Source organism: Candidozyma haemuli, assembly GCF_002926055.2.
Source record: "Candidozyma haemuli strain B11899 chromosome Unknown F_2014730914, whole genome shotgun sequence".
In the NCBI taxonomy this organism is placed as follows: Eukaryota; Fungi; Ascomycota; class Pichiomycetes; order Serinales; family Metschnikowiaceae; genus Candidozyma; species Candidozyma haemuli.
Window position 1 is genome coordinate 163,904 of NW_020289912.1, and position 22,034 is coordinate 185,937.

The following is a 22,034-nucleotide window of genomic DNA, read 5'->3' on the forward strand; positions in this document are numbered from 1 at the left end:
TCGTTCATTTTTGCCTTTAATGCTATATGTCTATAAATCGTAAGTTTGGTATTCTGGGCCATACCATAAATGCTGTATTTGTTTGATTCTGTCCAACTGCTCCGGACTGAACATGACAACCGAAAGAAGTGCCTCCTCCTTGGGAACAGAGGCACACCAAAGGTATCCAATACACCCTTGTGCCCTGTCTTGAACAAAACCCCGTTTCTTCGTTGGTATCACTGCTCCCGTAATATGAGCAGGAGAACGGTAGTACTCGTGTAAGTCCTCTGCTGATGTGAACTTCTCCCGTAAGGCCTTCAGAGATGAGTAGTCTTTTTGGTGGAAGCCTTTCTTGCACTTCTGTAACCCTCCATTAATCCAAAGAAGCTTGTTTTCATCGTCAAAATGAGCAGGCTGTGCTGAACAAACTTTCCAGGTCTTCTCGGTTTCCGTGAGTTCACCAATACCAGCAGCACCATGCTTGTTGAAGGCGAACTTCTCTTGTCCAGCATAGACTTGGCCTAGCCAGAAAAGTTCCTTGTCGCCGTAGAATGGACCACTTGTTTCGTGCCAAAACTGCATTGCAGTGGATATGAGAAGACCAGTGAAATGGGAGGATCTTCTTAATGCTACCATTCCACTTTCCATTACATGTTTCGACTTGGACTGGAAGAAACCTGTGCTTTCAGCAATTGGCCTGTAGTCGTTCAATTGAAAGGCCTTCCTTTCGTCTTCAGTGGGATGAAGACTTCTAAAAAATGCCATAGGCGTAGTCCATGTTGCCTCTTTTGTGAGTCTATCCCTGAAGAAATAAGCTCCAGTCTGCTTGTACGTTTCGTAGCCGAAAAGTGCAGACGGTTCAACAAACGGCACCACATCTGTATCCATAAGTATCATTTCATCAAAAGTGTTGAATAGAGACGCAATCCATTTGTTGGAGAAACGCATGAAGTACTTTGAAACACCCTCCAGAAGCGCCTCACTGGCGTCCACGAAGTAAATCTCTTGTGGTGGACAAATGGATGATTTGGCGTATTCAAGATCCATATCAGATCTAGCCACCTGAGTTAGCTGTTCCATCAGCGACTTGGAAAGGTCACCTTTATGGACCATCTGTATCGGGAGATCATTCTCTAGGAACCGAAGCACCCGTAGAAGCCTCTTTGATTCCTGAAACCCAGCATCGCTCATGCTCAAGACAATGCCTCTTCCAGAGAAGGCTGCCTTTCTGTTTCCCCAGAACGAATTGGTGGTCTTTTCCGGCGATGGCTCAACCGTGCCGTCCCATTTCGTCACCACGGGATACTTCCCTGAAAACAACGGGAATAGCTTCTGCTCGAGACCCGTAACCATTTCATCCTCCAATTCGGTGTTCCCTGCTAGAAAACACGCTCCATATGCTCTTATATGGCCCACAAACGTCCTGATCCACGGCTTTCTCACAGAAACGTTCTCAAGCAACGAGTCTCTATCCAAGTTCGTAGCCAATTGCTCAAAGTACGCTCTGCAGAAATGCTCCTTCGACTCGGACTGTTCGTGGAGTACTTTCAAAAGCGGTTCCGTAAGACTTCTATGCTGTCGACCACTAGGCAACAATATGGAAAGGTTCAAGATGCATATCACGATGAAGACAGAAAGAAACACCAACGGTAGTAGCCTCAACACAACCAGACGCCTCATAATGAAAGGAAAAAAGAGTGGTTCCTTGAGGAACCAAACTCAGAAACAGTCTAATGGGAAACAGCCAAGCATACACGTGCAAAGCCAAGAGCTGAATTTTTTTTTTTTTTTTTTTTTTTTTCGCAACCACAGAAACGAAGCTGTACAATAAGCGAAGGAACTTGAAGGAGGCGGAGGCAGTGCCCAGGATGGTTGGACAGCTATTTGGAGGACAAAAGCTAAAAGCAGAGGAAAAAGCTCAACCGTGGCGGAGTGTATTATCGGATTTTTCACTTACGCTCCGTTTCGCATCGGTTTCTGTGGATTAACCGCGTTTCCTTCTATTTTATCGACTAAAAGGGCTCGCTTATCTAGACTGTGCATGAAGAAGCATAGACGTAAGCGAGACGACAAGAGGGGGATAAGGAAAATGTATTTTTTACACGGCGATAAGGCAATGATTTTTCGTTTTTTTTTTTTGTTCTTTACATCGCAATGTGTGATTTTTGTCCAAGCTCGGTTTTAGGCGGCTGGGGGTATCTTGAATGCTTTTGTGTAATTAATAGAACCGGAGGCCAAGCAATGGAGTGCTGTGCAGCTTATAAGACAAACGGTGGACCCTTAGCATGGATGGCGTGATAACAAAAGAGATACAGGCGTGGGAGGCGTTTTATTTTGGGGCTTATAATACACGTCTAGTGGCTGTTGACGGCGTTATCGCATGCTGTTGCTACTGCCAACAGTGTTTCCTCTTCGAGCTTCTTGGTCACTACCTGGAGACACACAGGCATGCCGTGGTACCGTTCCGGGTCGTAGATATCATGAACGCTTTGTTCTGCTTCGTTCAGAGCCTTGAAAGCGTCGTTTTTGGCGTCCTTATGCTTGTCGACTTTGGCTACTGGCACCACAGTACTTGCACAGTCAAATAGGTTGAACGGAATGGTGTAGTTTTCTGTATTGGGGCCATGCTTAGGAACAGCCGGTACTGGCCAAATAGGACAGATAATAGCATCGATGGGTCTCTTGGAAGTGGTCCATTCTGCTGTTTGCTGCCAGTAAGCGTAGAAGGCCTGCTTGATCTCGTACGACTCGTTGCACAAATCCCACCACTCATTCACAGAAAGAGGCTTATCAAAGGTTTCCCAAGGAACACAAATTTGAACCGCGTTGATTAAGGTCTCGCCTGTTTTTGCACACTCGCCGAATGCCTCTTTACCAGCATCTGCAACGTAAACTTTTGTAGCCGTGGCAAGCGCTTTCAACAGCATCGGAAGCTCTATATCAATCACCTCGTGTCCTTCTCTTTGTAGGGCTGTTTTCGTTTCCTCAAGCGCTCTTACCACCGGAGGCTGAGGCTTAAGCTCAGGGCACGAATGCCACATGCCAATGACAAATTTCTTTTGTGGAACCTCTTTCCATGGTACAGCAAGTACCTTGGGATCCCAATTCCAACCCTCCAGATCCACTAGCACTTTGGTAACGTACTTGACATCCTGCAAAGAACGTGCCATTGGGCCAATTGAAGATACAACGCATTCCTGGCCACTTGTAGCGTTTGTGACATTCATATATGACAAACGGCCATTTGCAGGTTTCAAAGCATACAAGCCCTGGAAACAGGATGGAATCCTGATGCTTCCTCCAATATCAGTACCTAATCCACAGACAGAAGCACCAGCAGCGATCAAAGAGCCTTCACCACCTGAAGACCCGCCAGCAGAAAACTCCAGATGCAAAGCGTTTGTAGTATAGCCATTGAGATTAGAGTAAGTCTCAGAAGCCATCAACGAACTAGGCACAGCCGTTTTCACGTAAAAGACAGCTCCAGCCTTTAACAATTGATCAGCAATCAACGCATTCTTCTGTTTAGGTTTCCCAGCCAAAGACGCGTACCCCAACGTGGAGTCCTTCCCGACCAAGTCCACCTGATCCTTCAAAGAAATGGGAATACCATGAAGAGGACCCACCACCCCACCTTCAGACCGTTTTTCATCAAGCTCCCTGGCTCTCTCCAACGCCTCGTCAAAAAAATATCCGAGCAGCAATTCAAAACCTGGTGTGCCAAAGCGGCTCGGTGACAATAAGCCCTGACCACCTCCACTGCCGTCACCTGCCCCAGAGCTAGCTTGTGCTGAAGCTCAACCAACGAAAGGTGCGTGATAGCCTTCTCGTTCTCTGGAAGCACACTATCCAAGTAAATATTCGTGTTGACTTCACCAGAAGCATCCATTTTCGCCTTTAACAGCGAGTCTCGCCATTCTTCAGGAATAGCAGCAACAATTGCATTCTGCTTACGCTGAGCAATGTCTTCCCACAGCATCTCGATAACCAGAGGAACTGAAAAGAGGAGAATCCAGGGCGCTTTAGTAGTGACACTTTGGTTGGATAATGGAGCACCCCCTCTTGTAAGCGGATGGCGATTCCCGAATTCGTGAATGAAACTCCGTTTTTATGGTGGCTTGGGAGTTCGGCTTGCCTTATTGAGGTTTTATGGAGATTCTTGATAGTAGCTGGACAATGCACTCTCCACTATGTAATGCGGGCCCTTGCATGGTGTGTGCAGTGCAGACACTGGGAAGTGATAACGGTTGCAAAAAAATGTGGATATACGAGAACATGAGGGCACCCGAGGTATAAAAACAAGAAATCGGCCGTGACTGAATCGAAAAACAAAAAATGGCAAAAATGGATCCTATACTCGGCCAGAGCTACGGCTACGGCTTTGCCGTGGGGTTGGGTGCTGCGTTTGCTCTTCTAATGGTGTTTATTACTAAGGTCTTGGCTAAGTATATGGGCCAGGTGCAAAACTCTGAAAGATTCACTACGGCTTCCAGAAGCGTGAAAGCTGGTCTTATTTCGTCTGCAACTGTTTCTGCGTGGACATGGCCTGCTACGCTTCTTTCTTCTGGTGCTTGGAGCTACCAGCATGGTATCAGTGGAGGGTACTTTTATGCTGTGGGAGGAGCGCTTGAAGTAACCTTGTTTATGTTTTTGGCTATTCAGATAAAGAGAAGGGCTCCAGCGGCTCATACCATTCCTGAGATCTTTTATGTGAGGTTTGGCAAATGGGGCCACATTGTCTTCTTGTGTTATTGCATGGCTACTAATGTGCTTACCTCGGCGTTGCTTCTTCTAGGAGGCTCCCAGGCGTTTGCTATAACCACGGGGATGCATACCGTTGCAGCTTCGTTTTTGCTTCCGCTAGGCGTGATTGTTTATACGGCTCTTGGAGGTCTCAAAGCAACGTTTGTTTCTGACTGGATCCATACGGTCATTATTTATGGAATCCTTCTTGCTTTGATCTTTTACATTTTCTGCTCGTCACCATTGATCGGATCGCCAAGCAGAATGTACGATCTCCTTAAAGAAGCACAGATTCTTCATCCTTCTCCAGGAGACAGCTACCTCAGCTTCAAGGATAAAGACATGAACTTTCTTGCCTGGTCTGTGACTCTTGGAAACCTCTGCTCAGTGTTTGGAGACCCTGGCTATGCCCAGCGTGCTATTGCTGCTGATGCTCGTTCGGTGTTTGAAGGGTACTTGATGGGCGGTTTGTGCTGGTGGATCATTCCAATGGCTTTGGGACTGTCAGCTGGGTTGGCATGTCGTGCTCTTTTGAACAACCCTGTTTCTGTGACATATCCTGATCCACTTACAGACTTTGAGGTGGAAGCTGGACTTCCAGTGATCTATGGAATGACAGCTATCTTTGGCAAAGGTGGTGCTGCAGCAGGTTTAGTGATGCTTTTCATGTCGGTAACTTCTGCTACTTCAGCCGAGCTCATTGCCTTTTCTTCTGTTGTCACCTATGATCTTTACAGAACTTACTTCAGGCCCAATGCAACTGGTAAAGAATTAGTTCTTGCAGCACATAGCTTTGTTGTGGGGTTTGGTATATTCATGGCTGCCTTGGCTACAGTGTTAAACTACGTTGGTGTGACTGTGGGCTGGCTTTTAAGTTTTGTGGGAATCCTTCTTACTCCCACAGTGAGTGTGGTTATATTGACACTCTTCTGGAACAGAATGACTTCAAAGTCACTCATCATAGGTGCCCCTTTGGCTACACTTACTGGTGTAGCGTGCTGGATAGGTGCTACTTACAGTTATGGAGATGGCGTGGTGAACAAATCCACCCTTATGATTACTGAAGCTACCTTCATTGGCAATATTGTTGCTTTGGGATCATGTCCCATATATGTTGCTATCATATCACTTGTGGCGCCTGATCCAGCACCTTTCGATATGGATATTCTTGCTACTGAAATCACCATGGCAGATGATGTAGATGAAGAAGGAAAACAAGCTGTTGTGGTTTCAGACGCAGAGAAACACCTTTTGAAGAAGCAAGTATGGACGAGTGCATTGGCAAACAGCATTATTCTCTTCGGCTGCCACATACTTGTCCCGCTTGCATTATATGGCAGCGGTTACGAGCTGACCCGAGGTGCCTTCACCTTCTTTATTGTTGTCAACATTGTGTGGGCGGTTCTAGCAGCAGCTTACATTATCATTGTACCTCTCTGGCAAGGAAGAGAGGCCATCAAGACGGTTTCGCTTGTCATGCTTGGCAAAGGAGAGAAGAAGGAGGAGGTCGAAGAAGATGACGAAAGCCATGAGTCTGTTGAAATCTTGGTTTCACCCAAGGGAACAGAAACAGTGCATTCGTAGTTTATAGTGGTATATATATGAAGATTGGTCTCAACCAGGAAGACGGTCTGGAAGTATAACGATTAGTCAAGAAACGTTCCCAAAGGCAATTCTTTTTCTTTGTTGATCGACGTCTCCTACTGCTATGGACATGTTCTTGCATATTTGTGTTCATTCTGGTTGTTGGAGTTTCCTTGAACTATGGACGTTTCCGATGGCAATGTATGGTGAGGGGACCAATATATATAATGAGCAGCCCATCAGATCAAGAAATCAATATACTTTGGATCCATCCCATTTTTATTTCTCTCTTTATCAAACCCAATCATGGTGAATAAGGTCTGTGCTGAGGTTGCCAGCGATGAAGCTTTCGTGTCTGGCGACATTGTACCTGTGAAGGTCGTACTAGAAATAGAAGACCCTATAGTCATCCAAAAGCTTGCCTTGACTCTTCTGGGATATACAATTACCAGGTCGTTTGAACAACCCAAGCAAAGTGAATGTCTGTCAAGCTCGTTAGCACATGCCAATGACTACTGTCAAAGGTTTCTACTTAGAGTGTTTGAGCTTTCCCTCGATTCAGAGATCCAGTTGTCTCCGGGCAGATATGAGATAGAAAGCCGTGTAGAGGTTCCAGATAAGAATTCTATTTGTGAGAGTATCATTAACATGGGTAAGAGCTCTGAGAATGACGAAGAAGAGGAACAGCCTCATGAACCTAGTTTCTTGCTACCACCTTCGTTTATCCACGAGACAGAAGAAGGAGACTTTATTGCCATTTCATACTTGATCCTTCCCCTTGTCAATGAAGATGCAGCTGCCGATCCAATGTCATCAAGTCTTGATCCAAAAATTACATACTCCCTGTGCCAGGTGAAGATAACTCCATCCAAGACAACCATCCCACCAGAATACTTGACTGAATTCAGTGATTTCTGTCTGATAGAAACAGAAAAACCACAAGAGCTTGTTTGGAAGGCCAAAGTTGATGCTTTTGGCTTGGATAGTTCAGATATTTCTCTAGGACTGAGGTTGACTGCTTGTGCCTTCTTCAGGTGCTACCCCATGAAATCACAAGGTGATGTCCGTCTAACAAGGTATCTTGCGCCTGGAGATATGCTAAACCGAAGCGTCAGCTTTTCACTTGGCTTATCATTTCCCAGAAGGACAGTGGGTCTCCCCGATAAGATAAAAGTACACTGCCACACACTCAAGTCAAGGCTTGTGGAACAAATTGAGTACCCTAAAGTTACACACAAAGAAACAGACAGCCGTCATTCAGAAGACAGTCAAGGCAACGCTGCCAAGGATATCATTCTCAGTACAACTGTTGTAAAGACACACGAGATGATGAACCAGCAAATTAACAAGGCGGCCACTTTTGAAATTTACCATATTTCCCAAGAAGACGAAAACGACGGTAAGCAATGTCATTACATTTTCCAATGCCCAGCCAAGTGGTTTGAGGTTATGGTGCCCCAGACGTTCAGCACTTTTGCTACGACTGTTCTCTCTCACCATTACACTTTGGTAACAGACTTTACGTTTCTGACGGTTGATGATCCAAAGAGTTTGGTGACAGTAAGTGTTGCTGCTGACGTTTTCGTTAACGATGATTTTTCAAAAAATGATAAAAGTTGATGTTTTATACTTGTTTTACCCTTTCGCAGCCATTATATACTTCTTAAACGTAATCCCGAGATTACTGAAAACCACACTCACTTGCCAAAAATCAGAAAATGGGCAAATTCAAATAAAATATTTAGTTTTCAACCGTGGCTTTGTTTGTAGATTCGTTTGATTTCTTGCAATTAAAGTCTCCAAAGACCACAAATGGTCAATCTCTATTTTGTCTATTTAAGCCTGGACGATATCAGACTCTTCAGTATCAACCGCAGGAGCAATAGCTATAGTATTCTCCTCAAAGTCATAGTACGTATAAGCATGCCTTAAGAAGACATCACCAAGAATCAAATTGTCGTTTGCTCCAGCAACATCAAGTCCCAAGAGACACATACCTGGCTGTGGTCTTACAACAAGGTCAGCGTACGATAGCTTAATCTGCTGACCGCCAAAGTCAAACGTCATAAACTTATCGTTTGGCTGGTCACAAGGGACGTTTCTGTCACAGCTTTCGCAAGTGTCTGCTCCAAGAAGCTTGGAGATGTCCATCACTATATCTTTAGGTAAGAAGTTCCACGAAGTTCCCGTATCCAACAAGGCAGACCTGTTGAGAGTGTAGTCTTTGCCTTCGTAGCTAAGAGTTTTCAATTCAATTGAAGCATACCAACTGTCGCTGATTGGATAAGATACCAAGTCCCCTTCATACTTCTTTTGGTCTATGCCACCAAAGAGCACCAGACCTTTGTTTCCATTCTCCTTGGACATGTAGATGGAGTAAGAGGGTTTAGGGATAATACCAGCGGCTACCAATGCGTATGGGAAATTGTCGTACTCCTGTTTAGCAGCTTCTTGAACTTTCCTGGAGATACCAAAGATAGCTGGTGTCCATTTGTTTGTGGAGTTACTAGCAACTGCAAACTGGAAATCATCAAGTGTAGTACCATCTTCAAGTGAAACGGTATCCTTACCGTAGACTCCCGAAGTGACTGTTCCATCGTTGTAGGAGATTTTAAAAGACTCATTGATGTAATTGAAAGTTTCAGATTCTGACTGGTTGAACATACCTTCGTAGGACGGTCCATAAAACTCATCGTGGACCCAAAGATCGGAAGAGCCAGTGTCAATGTCGACTCTGATTTTCTGTTTGTTGGAGCCAATGTACATATCCATAAAGTAACGCACGTCCCTGCTATTGTTGAGTTTAGCTCCCGAATAGTCCCTTCTAGCAAGTTGAAGAGAAGGGTATGTTCTTTCCACGTCAAAATCTAATTGTAAGACTTTAGCTTCAGAGCGTTTTGCAGGCTGGTGAGCTGAATCCACTGGCTTAATAGCTAATCCTTGTACAGATAACGCTAACGCAACGAGAGGATAGAAGGAAACCATTATAGGTGGTATTTAATGCTTCTATGGAACTGGCTAGTTATTTATACTTGGGACGCAACAAATGTTAGTGAACGGCACGTAAACAGTGAAAAGCATAAGTCCTATCTGTCAGAAGCATGGCGGTTGAATGAGTCGGAATATATCTACGAATCATATAACCAAATCGCTATACGCGAGCTTTGTGGCTTTATTGATAAAAGCAGTGCCATTCAAGCATGCATATTCCTAAGCATGAAAGCACATACTAAAGGGTCCGTGTACATGTACGGCTTTCGCTTCGTCTTTCCGTGACATGTCGTGGAAAGTGTTTCACGTCAAGAGTTTAGGCACCAACGTTTCTTATACCGTCTTTGGTCGATTTTCCGAATTAAACAAAGATAAAGAAGTTTCACATGAAGCGTTTGAAGCACAGGTTGTAAGCTGACGTTCTTGTTTGTGGCATTGGGTATTCGCCTTTCCCATAAATACCAACGGTGAAGTCAAGGTGATGAAATGAACTAACCCATTGAGAAACCATATCTTCAGTTCCTTGTGGTCACTGTCTATACCATTTCCTAGACGTCGATAACAGATAGAAGAGATGCATGGCGGTAAAAGCGATTCCGTGGAACGAATCATAGTTATGTGTCAAGCTGTCAGATAACGGTTTCCGAGGCGCCAGGCTTAAAAGAGGACATCAAGCAGGGCGTGTCCGACTTGGTTCGTCTAAAGAGAGCAATATAAGCTTCCATGTTCTACTTTGTCTACAAGAACACGAGCCAGTTCTGACCGCTTGTATCACGCAAATAAATCTTATTGAACTATGCCTTTATATCCTCCCCGCTGTCGCTTGGAAACGCATCCTGCTGTCTATCAGATTCCAGCCAGCTCTCTATATCGTCCTTCTTGTATCTCTTCTCAAGGAAGAAGTTGCTCATGAGGAAACAAGAGGCAACGAATTCCATGGTTGTCGAGAGAACGTATTCGTAGACAACCAACTTATGGTTAACACCGTCAGCACTGTAATTGGAGAACTGGAAGTAGTTCATGTCCTCAATGTAGATAGAAAGAACACCAAAGATACCTCTGACAATAAGGAATGGACAGCAGAGCAACACGGTGATGTTGAAGTGGTTACGGACTCTTTCATTGGTGTAAGCTTTCAAGGAGAACACCACCACGATAAAAGTCATGAAAAGGAAAGTCACTTGACCAGCAGTTCTTATGCCTTTGGAGGTTTGAACCTTATCGTGTTCCTTCTCCAAGTCAGTGACACCAGTAAGCATAGTACCACCGGCAATAACCAAAGAGTTGGCAGGGATAAGAAGCATGTGGAACATTCTGGACCAGGATTTCGTGAAAAACCTAAGACCAGGAATATCAAAACCTTCATCTTCGACCCACGAGTTCCCTGTTTCTGCCTTCTGAGCCTGAGCAACAAACTTGAAAGCACATAAAATAAGCACAAAGTAACCTTCGGCACCCAAGACCAAGTATGCAATAAGCCAGTCGAGCTGTTCAATACCAAGCTTGGAAAACACCACACCACACAATTGAGAACCAAAACGAATAATCGGGAAAGTTAAAAGAACAGTATAAACCGTTTTGAAGCCCTTCTTATAGACCACATAGATCATAAACGCTGAATAGATAGTGTACAAGGCAAGGTAGACAGAGCCTGCGATGCCCGAGTCAGTATGTTCGAAACCAGACATGATTGATGAGTGGAGGAAGAAAAACGACAGGAAGAAAAAGCCGTTTATTTATATTGTTCGAGATCATCAGCCCGTTTAATCTAAAACGCCGCTTACATAATGCTATCTATGCTTGTAACCCTCTTTTGCAGATTCATCCAAGCGGCTGAGCCTGACTTTGCGCTTACGTAAGCGCTCATTTGCAACCACCCAGAATACCATAGTAAAGGGAATCAGTGTTGATATTTTGAGGTATAGATTTTGGAGGGCAGAGGGAAGAGAATGCTAAGAGAAAGAAGATTAGGTTTATGCAAAAAAGGCATAAAAGGTATAAATGGTATGGATGTTGGTCTGGCTGAGGATGGTTCCATACATAGGCATGGAAGATTCCAAAGAGACGTTTCCAAAAGCAATCCAAAAATAGAGGTGTGGCTGTTGACAGGAAAAGTGACACAAACCATATAGGGTCTACTTTTTTACAGAAATCACGCAAGAGACCAAAAACACTCTATCTGGTTGACCATTCCGAGGAGATTTGAAAAACTGCGCTTATGTAAGCGCCAAAGTGAAGTTGGGTTTCCTGCAGGACACGGTCACCAAAATAGCACCCTTTTTCTCCACAGACAGTTTTTTACGAGCTGGTAGGCAGTGACCATGTAGAGAAACACGGCGCCGAGTCCCGAGTTCCGCCGTGTGAGGCCGTTGGGAGTGAAGAATGGAAGGGAGTTGGATTTGGATGTTTTGGGATTTGGAGGTTTTGGATTTGTTGATTTTTTTTTTTTTTTTTTTTTTTTTTTTTTTTTAGTAGGCTTGAAGATCTGGAGGACAAGTTGGAGTGGGTTGGGTGGAAGGTTGAAGGAACAAAGTATATTGGGGCCTTGATGATTTGAGGTTCTGGGATAAAGCAAGCCACCAAACGTGCTGCTTATTCTTCGGGTACCTGTTGGTCATGGTCGGTTGGTGGTCAATGACGGGTAGGCGTCTCCATATGTACTGCTTCAGCCTGGTTCCACATGTTAAGCTATGCTGCAACGTCGGGCGACGAGAACAGTGTTTTGAAATACTGACGGAGCCTAATGGAGAGATAGGGATGTGGTAATGAGGGGCTTATTTTTCTGCTACCCATTGGGGGATGGTTTCTCATGGCTGATTGGTCAAGGCAGCAAAGCCCGGTTGCCCCAACTGGTTCGTTTTTGGGACTGGAGAACTTTATGGTCCCTTCTCTATGCTGAAGTTGAGTTCGTGATACCTGATTTATTGGAATGGTTACAGTAGTTGCACAGACAGTGGAATATGTGTAGCGGGGCCCAAGAGACCCGTTCTTGATCTTCGAGAGCCGATTCTCTAACATCAAAAACAGAACTTTTGTTTGAGGACAATTAGTGGGATCTTTGTTACACAAGTAGTATAAGAAGAAGCTTGGATACACTGTAACCGATTTGCCATGAAATCAATTCTTCCACTAGTGGCATTCAATTGGCAACAGTACACGGACCAAACAATAAATCGTTGAACGCTCGAACTTCATTGAGGTTCAAAAACCAACAGTTACAGCCTTCCTGATTTCCAGCTAATACTTTTAACCAGAATACGTGCTTCTTGTTTTAACTGTACCGAAGACTGGGTAGATGGTCGAGCAAGGGCATTGGGAATCTGGCGAGGTGGTTATAAACGAGGAATAGACGTCTTGTTGGACGAAAGGAATGGTCCTTCAGATGAATAAGCCGCCTCAAATGAGTCAGATTTGTCAACAAGTAAAGACTCTACCGTGGAGTTGTCGATTTTCATGGCATCTTTTGGACACCTGAGTCAGTCTATTATAAAACAGCGTAACAGCACCAGGATTGAGTCAGTCCAGCAAAAAAACTGAAGTATAAGGCCATCGACTATACCACATATAGTCTGGGAAAACCTTCCATTCTCCAGAATTCCAAATTCTCAGCATAGAAGAAACCACGTTTCTCTGGATCCAGCCCACTGACTCGTCACCTACTGCCCAAGCCTACGTAACACACCCAACAGCGTCGTAATTCGCCAAAAACATGCACTAGCGAGTTTCAGGATATATCCTAATTCTTGTCAGCTACGTCAAAAGTACCAGTTCCAAGTTCAGCCGCGTAGAGCTCGCCCAATAGCTCTCCAAAAGCCCAAGCAGAACACTCTCAGTGCCTTTACGGTCCCGTATATTCCCATAAATAAAGACAGCCTATCACGTCAAAGCACCGTTTATAACTTCCTTCAAGTGGCTGCGAAAAAACCTTCCAAGAAAAAAATTTCACCCACTTGACGCATCTTATGTACATATACTGTTGACAGCGCCAAGAAGTATAGTGAAGGGAATATACGAACCCCAAGCTTTTGACAGGTAAGGAGGGGAACACCAGGTGGCCGAATTAACCTGAAAACCAACAAACTCTTAATAATACTAGACTGCCTTGACTCTTGGAAACCCATCACTATGATCTATATGGCCGATGTTCGGTCCTTCTACGTTCAAAGCCTCATGGTACCGTACAGCACCCATGCAAAGAGATGCCCATACGAAAAAGGCACAACGAGGCGGCATTGGCTGGTGCTTATTGGTTAGAATTAGCCAGGTACCTGAGCGTAATCTGTAAAAAGTGTTAAAGTCGCCAATTGGACTCAGGCCATCTTGGTGCTTGTTTCATGTATGGCTTGTTGAGTAGTGGTGACGTAGGTGTAGTTGACCAAGGGCTCATGATTGATGGAATAGATTTGGAAGGCCACAATAGTATATCTTTCTACAAAGACAAGATCGAAAGCTGATCGTTGGAAAGTGCTGGACTTCCACATGCTTTCGTCCAATTGCTCGCCTCCAACTGGTTCTCTTCTGCAAAGGCTGTGCCTTTGTTATTGCTTAGGCTTAACCTTCCCGCATAACTTCAGCCTACCTCCGTTCTCGGCCATCTGTTGTGTTCCTGGAATGTACGTTTTTTTTGACAGCCTTGACAGCATGAAATGTTCTTTGGAGGGGTCGGCTAACGACTGGTCTTGAAAAGAACATTCCGTGTTCTAGAATGCCAGATGAAGACCCTTTGGTTCAGGCTAGATTTTCAAAACTTCATTTCAATTCTTCCAACACCTTCGTCCAACACTTGTAATGATGTGCGGCTCGTTGGGCTTTGCTAACTTGCAAAAACGCCAAGAACTTCTTTTGCCGCCATGTGGGCTTATCTGATGATGCCGATGGTTTGACAGTATCTTGTGTAAGATTAAATGTAAGATTTGACGATTGGTATTGGAATTTTCGATCCACGAAGATGTATAACCAAGAATAATAGACATATACAGATAAATGACTTACCAGTCAGGTTCTTGAATTCCTAGAAACCAACTGAAAAGGCAGTGCTGGTGATGCAAGGCACCACAGGATTGTCAAGGCACATAAGTGCCTCTGTGCATTTATATGCCAAAAACTGAAAGACACAAAGGTGACATAGACGACTGAACCTGTCTCGTGCAAAGGACATGCATGATTTTTTAGTTCAAGCCACTGATGGGATCAGATAACCTTGGTTGTAATTGGGTGCCTGGCTCTTGTGCTAATAAAAAAATGGCAGGGCCTAGGTTGAAGCGAGGCCAGTTAGTATTATTGAGGCTTTGCTTTAAATACTAAAGCAGTAGACGTCCCAAGATTGATAATTTTTTTCATCAAATGCGTTTGGATCTTTTTATTTGCTCTCTTGCGCTTTTGGCTGTGGCAGAAGCTGCTCATGGAGCTATCTACGAGTTCTATGGTAATGACGCTTACCAGTTCTATGGGTGCACTTCATACCTTCTGACAGAAGCCACATTTTGCAAGGCTTCAAAGGGAAGACATCGTGATAACTCATGCTACTGCAAAGACAAAAATGCAGTGGCTTCGTTGGTTGGCTGTATGGACGATATAGGCAAGAAGAACAAGGGTGCTTTGGAATATGTTATCAAGTATTGCAAGGACTATAATGTGTCGCTTACTGTGGACGAGTTGAACAAATCTTACGGGTACTATAAAGATAATGCCAAGTTTCCAAGTGATATCGAAGGCTTTAATAAAACAAAAATGGTCGATCTGCCCATTCGCCTGAATGTATCCTCAGCCAAAGCATACTACGAATCAGAGTATATCTTCTTGGGTAACTTCGATCGTGCAATGTACTACGGAGCTGGTGCCCTTGGGTACTGGGCGTTAATGTTTTTAATTGCCATCATTGCAAACTGGTCTGTGGTTATCTTTCCTTCTTTGAGGATGTCTTTCAACGGGCCAATCTTTAAAGCCTGGAGGAAGTATATCACTTTACCTGCTTTAGTCAGAAGGAAGAAGAACGACCACCAAAAGAACCTTGGATTGTTTAACTTTCTTGTTCCCTCCAGAATGGAATCGCTTATAGTGTTTGGTTTCTTCTGGTTGGTATTTGGGTCTTGCTGTGGTCAGATCAGAATAGTGCCCAATGATCCTGTCTTCCCACAAAGCTCTATTGCCTTGATGAGAATCATAGCCGACAGAACAGGTATTATGGGTACTGTGCTTCTTCCGCTCTTGTTTTTGATTGGCGGTCGTAACAACTTTTTGCAATGGTTGACCAGATGGAAGTTTTCCACGTTCATCATGTACCACAGATGGATAGCAAGGCTTACAGTGTTGCTAGTATTCATCCATTCAGTTCTTTACTCGGCAATCTACGTCAAGAGAGGAAGATACGCTTACAGCATGCGCAAGACATACATCATCTATGGTATTTTGGCTACCTCGTGTGGTGGAACCATTTGTTTCCAAGGCTTGCTCTTCCTCAGAAGAAAAGCATACGAGATCTTCTTGGTGGTTCATATTATTCTTGCAGTGGGTTGGGTTGTGGGTGCCTGGCACCATTTGAAAGAGTTTGGGTACTTGCCAATTATCTAAGCTACGGTAGCTGTATGGGCCTTCGATAGGTTTGTCAGAATAGTCAGAATGGTCTGGTTTGGCTTTCCAAAAGCACGAATCACCCTCGTGGAAGACGAAACTTTGAGAGTGGTTGTACCAAGACCCAAATACTGGCATTCGGTGCCTGGAGGCCATGCTTGGCTTTACTTCTGCCGCAGCTGGTACTTCTGGCAGTCCCATCCATTTACCTTCTTGGAATCTACTACTGAAGATAACTCGATTGTTTTCTTGTGTAAGGTCAAGAAGGGACTCACAGCTAAGCTAGGAAAGGAGTTGGCATTGCTTCCAGGAAAAACTCTCACTTGTCGTGTTTCGGTAGAAGGTTCATATGGAGAGTCTTGTCCAGTGTCAAAACACAGCAGTGCTGTTTTCTTAGCTGGTGGTAACGGTATCCCAGGTATTTATTCAGAGATTTACGACTTGGCAAGAAGGTCTATAGACAACTCCAAGCAGATGCTCAAGCTTGTGTGGATTATCCGTGAACCCAAGAGTGTTGCCTGGATGTTTGAAGAGATGGAGGCTTTAAGACATACCAAGATTTACACTACCATTTACATCACCAGGCCTGATTTGGGAGGAAACGAAGAGCTTTCGTCTATGTTGAGCCGAAGACTAGAGACTTCATCTTCTGACGACCAGGAAGACAAGGAAAAGAAACTTGAAAAGGAAGAGTACACTTTTGTCTCAGACGACTTGGTCAACCAGTTGAGAGACCATTTCCCTCATATTGACTTCAAAGTGGGCAGACCTTCTATTACTGACATTGTTCAGGAAGAAATCGACGAGTGCAGTCACAGTGCTGCTTTCGTTAGTTGTGGTCATCCAGCCATGGTCGACGACTTAAGAAGATCAGTAGTCGAAAAGATCGACACTACAAACAAGAGAATCGACTTTTTCGAACAGCTACAAGTATGGGCTTAATAGAAGTTTTTCAAATATATGGATCTAAAGCTGCTTGACTTTAAGTGAAACACCAACAGGACAAACAACACCAGCAGGTGGTAATGGACAATCATTATTCTCTAATTCAAGTTCAAACTCGGTCAATACCAGAACAATAAATTTTCTTGCTTGTGCTAAAGCAAACTTCTCTCCTAAACATGCTCTTGCTCTGCCATGGAACGCTGGAAAAGTACATCTACTCTTTGCTGTAGCGTAAAACTTACGAACCTCTTGGATATTCGAGCCCCATCTGCTTGGATCAAACTTATCCGGCTCAGGCGACCAATAGTTGGAGTCCCTTTGAGTGAAAAGGTTATGGTAGCCAACGTAAGTTCCCTTGGGAATGAGTATATCCTTTCCAAGGATAGTATCAGTAGTAGTTCTTCTGTTGATAAGCTGAGCCACTGGAGGGTATAACCTGAGAGTTTCGTAAATAACTGTATTTAGCCAGAGACAATCTTCAAAGTTATTAGCGTTAAGTATCTCCTTTCTGACGGTGGCTTGGAGTTTCTTGTCTCTTCCAAGCGCATATATCAAAGAAGTGAGTAAAAGCTGGGGGTTCTCGTGTCCAGCAACCAAGGCAATGATAGCATTATCCTGGAACTGCTTTTCCGTAATTACTCGATCTTCGTATGCCTCTGCTAATCTGACTCCAAGCTTATTGCCATTCTCTGGACGGCGTTCAGCCATAATGGCTTCCATATAACTCTTCTTGAAATGGACAACTGACTTCCTGGCTCTCTGTCTGCTTCTTATTGGAAGTTTATCCAAGACAGGAAAAGTCAAAAAAAGCGGTTTGAAAAGCTGCTCCTTCAAGTACTTCAAGTTGTTGTAAAGAGGAGCGTGCTTATCGTCGTCCCAAGTCCTGAAATCCAACCCAACAATACACTCTCCTACATTTGCCAAAGTGTACCTTTGGAGAATATCAGCAACAGGAGTAAAAGCTTCAGTAAAAGACTTAAGCTTGTCACAAATTTTTTCTGTGTTTTTCTTCAATGGAGCCAAGTCAGGGAAAAGTATACTGTTGGTGATAACGCTTCTGTATAGTTTCCAGTTCTTCATACTGGCACTTATAACGTTATCGCCAGTGTACTGTGAAAAGATAGACCAAGGGAGTTTTATCTGATTTCCACATTTCTCGTAGATATGGTCTTGCTTTAAGATCTGGGAGAGGTACTCTGGCCTTGTCACCAATATGTTCCACATAGAGCCATGGTACATCTTAACAGCTCCATGTTTCTCCACCAAATCTCTATAGTATTCATTGAATAGTCTTTCCTGGTCCCATCCTTTATATTTGGCCACGAGAATGGCATAGAAAGGGATAGTGGGAATGTTCTTTGGGAAGTTTGAAGGTGGAAGAACGATCTTTCGTACCTGATAAGCAAGGTACAAGAATACCACCACAAGGATAGCCTTGATACTGAAAAAGAACGACATGTTTGGTATCTACATAAACAGAGAGAAGACAGATATTTATTAAGAAGTAGTTGGATTCAAGAAGAGGCAATTATAAGGACTTTGGCGTTACGAGGTCATGAGCAGTGCTTTCTATGGGTCATCTAAGGAAACTCTAGCACCAGGAGTTTCCTCTACGCAAAACGACAAAAATCATAAAATCAGAGTCAAAGAAATAAGAAAAGCCAAATCCATCCAGTACTGATTTCTCGGCAAAGTATATACTTTCCCATGGCCAAATGAAGAAGGTGCGGAATGGCTGCAAAATCCTAGATCGGAGTCCACCGAGGTATAACACACCAATATATATATAGAAGGGGCGGTATTAAACTTCCCTAGTAACCACAAAATGACTATTTCTAAAGCTTTAGCATCCGTTAAGTTCACTATTTACCATGGCAGCATCGTCCATACACCTAAGTTTGGGGAAATCGAGTTTATCCTTAATGCCAGAGTGGGAGTAGATAAAGAAGGCACTATAGCATATATTAAGAAAGAGCCACTTGTGGGAACAGTTTTGGAGGAAGCCAAGAACCAAGTTCCTGGTTTGAAGGAAGAAATTGAAGTCCAAGATATTACTGGCCATCCACTTCGGTTCTTCTTCCCAGGCTTCATTGATGCTCATATTCATGCACCACAGTATCCCAATTGTGGAGCTTTCAACAACTTGGAGTTGATGGATTGGATGAATAAATACACTTACCCAATTGAAGTTTCTTTGGGAGACACCCAACGAGCAGAGAAGGTATATGAAAAGACAGTGCTGAGAACACTCGAGAGTGGAACTACTTTCTGTGCATACTTTGCAACCAGACATCTAGAGTCGACTAAGATTCTTACCGATAAGGCCTTTGCTCATGGCCAGAGAACTTACATTGCAAGAAGTTGTCAGGACAAAGGGTTTGATTATTATACGGATAAGGACCTTGGAGATGCTCTTGAGCAGAACCAGAAAATGCATGATTATATCAAATCGCTTGATCCAGATTTCAATGTGATTAAACCAGCCTTAGCGCCAAGGTCAGCCGACCAGTGCTCTCGTCCTTTGTTGAAAAAGATGGGCGAAATTGCTGAAGAAACAAAGCTTCCAATTCAAGTGCATATGTGTGAATCAGATGGGGAACGCAAAATGATCTTGGATGTGTTTCCTGAGTTCAAAGAGTACTCTGATATCTATAATCATCATGGTCTTTTAAACTCAAGAACTATCTTGGGTCATTGTGTTAAAATAACAGAAAGTGACTATGACTTGGTTAGCTTAAACAGAAGTGGAATAGCCCATTGTCCAACTTCAAATACGTCAGTTGGTTCAGGAGAGGCCCAAGTAAGGAAGATGCTAGACAGAGGTATCAAAGTAGGTTTGGGAACGGATATTTCAGCTGGGTTTTCTCCTTCCATCTTAAGAACAGTTCAATATGCTGTGCTCAATTCTATTCATGTTGCCATGAAGTCAAAGTCTTTGAGAGATAAGCTTTCTGTGAACGAGTGCTTGTATTTGGCAACCATGGGAGGTGCTAAGGTCTGCAATATGGAGAAGAAGGTGGGCTCCTTTGCTGTTGGAAAGTCTTGGGATGCACAATACATAGACTTGACGAAGAGCCCTACGTTGGATATCTTTGACTTCCAGGTTCCAGACATGGAAAAGGTGCAAAAGGGAGACGAATCTGAAAAGGAAAAGTTCCAGGACGTTGTTGATAAATGGGTCTTCACCGGCGACGACAGAAACACCAGAAAGGTCTACGTCAACGGAAGATGTGTTATAAACAAAGGTTCATAAGAAGTCTATGTAATAAATGAGTCCTCTATAGGTACACTCTCAGAATGATATCCCTATTGAAAAGACAGTCCCAGCCCATGCCAGGCTCGTTTTCTGTGCCCCAGACAGATACCAAAAACTTACCGATTTGATCTAGGAACTCCATTTGGAACCTAGAGGCACATCTTTGGCACTGTGAATAGATGAAATGCTGGTGGGAAACAGCCGAAGTAGCCATTCCACAAACCAACAACGGCCACGCACAGATGATCCAGATTGGAGATTCAGCAGTCAATGCGTAGAGCCGGTTTATGATGTTGCCTACTATTTCCTGGACCAGAGGGTCGTTCTTCTCGAGTCTAGGGAATAGAAGCTTATGCAAAAGGAGAATACAGCAGCTCCGTATAATGTCTGCAAGGTAGATACTCTCCTGGAGGTGGACGAGTTCCAGAGGTAGAAGCTCTGTTTTGGCTGAAGACAGTATCTCAGGAAGCTCTGTGGTATAAGTTTGGCGTAGGAGGTCACAAGCCACTGCTTTATCCAAAGCCGACAAGGGAAGACGAGAATATAGCCAGGATACTTTGGCTGCAATCTCGTACACTTGTCTAGCAGCGCCAAACACAGGGTATTTCATAAACGGTAGGGCCGTATGGAACGGGGTACAGTCAAGGATAGTTCTCCATTCGTCATAGACCTCAAACGGAGAAGGTAGTCTTTGGACAACCTCCTGGGTGCCTGTTAGAAGCATAACGGTGTAGTTGAAGAGGAAGCTTTCCACAAGAAACTTAAGTGAGATCACACTCAGTTTGCCCTTCTTTCGAAGTTGTCTTATCATTTCTAGCGCCTTGGCTAGATGTGAAGCAGGCACTATAGGCAGAGTTCCACTGAACTTATCTCGAAGACAAAGAAGTATTACTGCTGCAGCCATCCATTCCTCAGCACCTTCCTGAGCCTTACTTAGGGAATTAGCAAAGTTAGTCAAGCATAACGAATACCGTCTCTTTGCTTCAACCCTCATACTGGGGTCAGTTCTGCTCAAGAAAGATGCACCGCAAGCGTTAAATATATCCATCATGGTAGGATTCAGCATAGCCAAAGGAACAAAGTTCGCCTGGGGCAGAAGACGAGGGTGGCACGGCTGTGGAGACACAGAGTTAAGGAAACCCTCTAGAAACGCCTGGAATAGAAGCGGGCTCTCGTTGTCAGTGCTTAAGCTTGTTCCCCAAGCCACCAAAGCGTTTGAAGGCGCCATTGAGTACACAGCATTCAGGTACTCTCTATCTAGAGGTACATCTAGCAGGGGCGAAACCACCGACTCAAAAGGCACCAATTCTTCTAGTGAATCGACCACAGCCGGGTCCACCACTTGTTCAGGTTCTTCAGGCTGCTCAGGCTGCTCAGGCACTTCCTTATCCTGGTCTCCACGGTACATGACAAACTGGAACCGCTTAGTCTGCGGTAGCCGTTCGATGTGGAACTGTTCGCCATGGGAAAGCGACTGTTTTTCGTTATTTGGCCAAAGACACTTGATATTAGACTTTCGACATCCCGAACAAGCAGGCTTAACCTCGTCACACTTGACCTTGCGCCGTCGACCTGACAGTTAGTATACCATGCTTTCACCTTGAACATTCCTCTCACAATACATACAAGTTAGACACCCCGAACGAGTGCGTTTCTTGACACTCTTCATGAGGGGCTTTTTAAAATAAACTTTTAAACTTTCTAACCGAAAAGACGTTTTTTTTTTTTAACCACCACTAAACCACCACCACCAAAAATATACCCCCACAAACCCCCCACGTCGATGGCTTCGTCCCCGTTACCGGGTGCATACAGCCGACGATGACTACCAGTCCTTTTTTTTTTGCCCTTCGCTTACTATCAAAACCGCTATCTGTGGGCGGTACTGGGCGGTACTGGGCGGTACCGAAACAGTATAAGCGCTCGGAAAGCACACAAAACCGCTTTGTGGACGGAATCCAGT

The 22,034-nt window shown here is 44.2% G+C and overlaps 11 protein-coding genes across 11 annotated transcripts; 5 read left to right on the forward strand and 6 right to left on the reverse strand. All coding sequences in view use genetic code 12, as the record gives it.

Moving 5' to 3' along the window:
* Window positions 1–30: 30 nt before the first annotated feature.
* On the reverse strand, window positions 31–1,662 carry CXQ85_003767 (alpha-mannosyltransferase; the record flags this gene model as incomplete). The annotated part of the gene is made up of 1 exon (XM_025487401.1): window positions 31–1,662. The coding sequence occupies one exon, from the start codon at window positions 1,660–1,662 to the stop codon at window positions 31–33; it is 1,632 nt and encodes a 543-aa protein (XP_025344417.1).
* A 674-nt stretch (window positions 1,663–2,336) lies between these two features.
* Window positions 2,337–3,961, reverse strand: CXQ85_003768 (uncharacterized protein; the record flags this gene model as incomplete). The annotated part of the gene is made up of 2 exons (XM_025487402.1): window positions 2,337–3,694; window positions 3,721–3,961. The coding sequence occupies 2 exons, from the start codon at window positions 3,959–3,961 to the stop codon at window positions 2,337–2,339; spliced, it is 1,599 nt and encodes a 532-aa protein (XP_025344418.1).
* Window positions 3,962–4,326: 365 nt separating this feature from the next.
* CXQ85_003769 (sodium:solute symporter family protein) lies at window positions 4,327–6,309 on the forward strand (the record flags this gene model as incomplete). The annotated part of the gene is made up of 1 exon (XM_025487403.1): window positions 4,327–6,309. One exon carries the CDS (start codon window positions 4,327–4,329, stop codon window positions 6,307–6,309), a length of 1,983 nt encoding a protein of 660 aa, XP_025344419.1.
* Window positions 6,310–6,615: 306 nt separating this feature from the next.
* CXQ85_003770 (uncharacterized protein) lies at window positions 6,616–7,929 on the forward strand (the record flags this gene model as incomplete). Its single annotated transcript, XM_025487404.1, has 1 exon — window positions 6,616–7,929. One exon carries the CDS (start codon window positions 6,616–6,618, stop codon window positions 7,927–7,929), a length of 1,314 nt encoding a protein of 437 aa, XP_025344420.1.
* A 216-nt stretch (window positions 7,930–8,145) lies between these two features.
* Window positions 8,146–9,294, reverse strand: CXQ85_003771 (pepsin-like aspartic protease; the record flags this gene model as incomplete). Its single annotated transcript, XM_025487405.1, has 1 exon — window positions 8,146–9,294. One exon carries the CDS (start codon window positions 9,292–9,294, stop codon window positions 8,146–8,148), a length of 1,149 nt encoding a protein of 382 aa, XP_025344421.1.
* An 800-nt stretch (window positions 9,295–10,094) lies between these two features.
* On the reverse strand, window positions 10,095–10,988 carry CXQ85_003772 (uncharacterized protein; the record flags this gene model as incomplete). Its single annotated transcript, XM_025487406.1, has 1 exon — window positions 10,095–10,988. The coding sequence occupies one exon, from the start codon at window positions 10,986–10,988 to the stop codon at window positions 10,095–10,097; it is 894 nt and encodes a 297-aa protein (XP_025344422.1).
* Window positions 10,989–14,643: 3,655 nt separating this feature from the next.
* On the forward strand, window positions 14,644–15,870 carry CXQ85_003773 (ferric reductase-like transmembrane domain-containing protein; the record flags this gene model as incomplete). The annotated part of the gene is made up of 1 exon (XM_025487407.1): window positions 14,644–15,870. One exon carries the CDS (start codon window positions 14,644–14,646, stop codon window positions 15,868–15,870), a length of 1,227 nt encoding a protein of 408 aa, XP_025344423.1.
* A 48-nt stretch (window positions 15,871–15,918) lies between these two features.
* Window positions 15,919–16,812, forward strand: CXQ85_003774 (uncharacterized protein; the record flags this gene model as incomplete). The annotated part of the gene is made up of 1 exon (XM_025487408.1): window positions 15,919–16,812. One exon carries the CDS (start codon window positions 15,919–15,921, stop codon window positions 16,810–16,812), a length of 894 nt encoding a protein of 297 aa, XP_025344424.1.
* A 24-nt stretch (window positions 16,813–16,836) lies between these two features.
* Window positions 16,837–18,273, reverse strand: DIT2 (putative cytochrome; the record flags this gene model as incomplete). The annotated part of the gene is made up of 1 exon (XM_025487409.1): window positions 16,837–18,273. One exon carries the CDS (start codon window positions 18,271–18,273, stop codon window positions 16,837–16,839), a length of 1,437 nt encoding a protein of 478 aa, XP_025344425.1.
* A 367-nt stretch (window positions 18,274–18,640) lies between these two features.
* CXQ85_003776 (guanine deaminase) lies at window positions 18,641–20,068 on the forward strand (the record flags this gene model as incomplete). The annotated part of the gene is made up of 1 exon (XM_025487410.1): window positions 18,641–20,068. The coding sequence occupies one exon, from the start codon at window positions 18,641–18,643 to the stop codon at window positions 20,066–20,068; it is 1,428 nt and encodes a 475-aa protein (XP_025344426.1).
* A 25-nt stretch (window positions 20,069–20,093) lies between these two features.
* CXQ85_003777 (Zn(II)2Cys6 transcription factor) lies at window positions 20,094–21,740 on the reverse strand (the record flags this gene model as incomplete). Its single annotated transcript, XM_025487411.1, has 2 exons — window positions 20,094–21,643; window positions 21,707–21,740. The coding sequence occupies 2 exons, from the start codon at window positions 21,738–21,740 to the stop codon at window positions 20,094–20,096; spliced, it is 1,584 nt and encodes a 527-aa protein (XP_025344427.1).
* Between the last annotated feature and the right edge of the window lie 294 nt (window positions 21,741–22,034).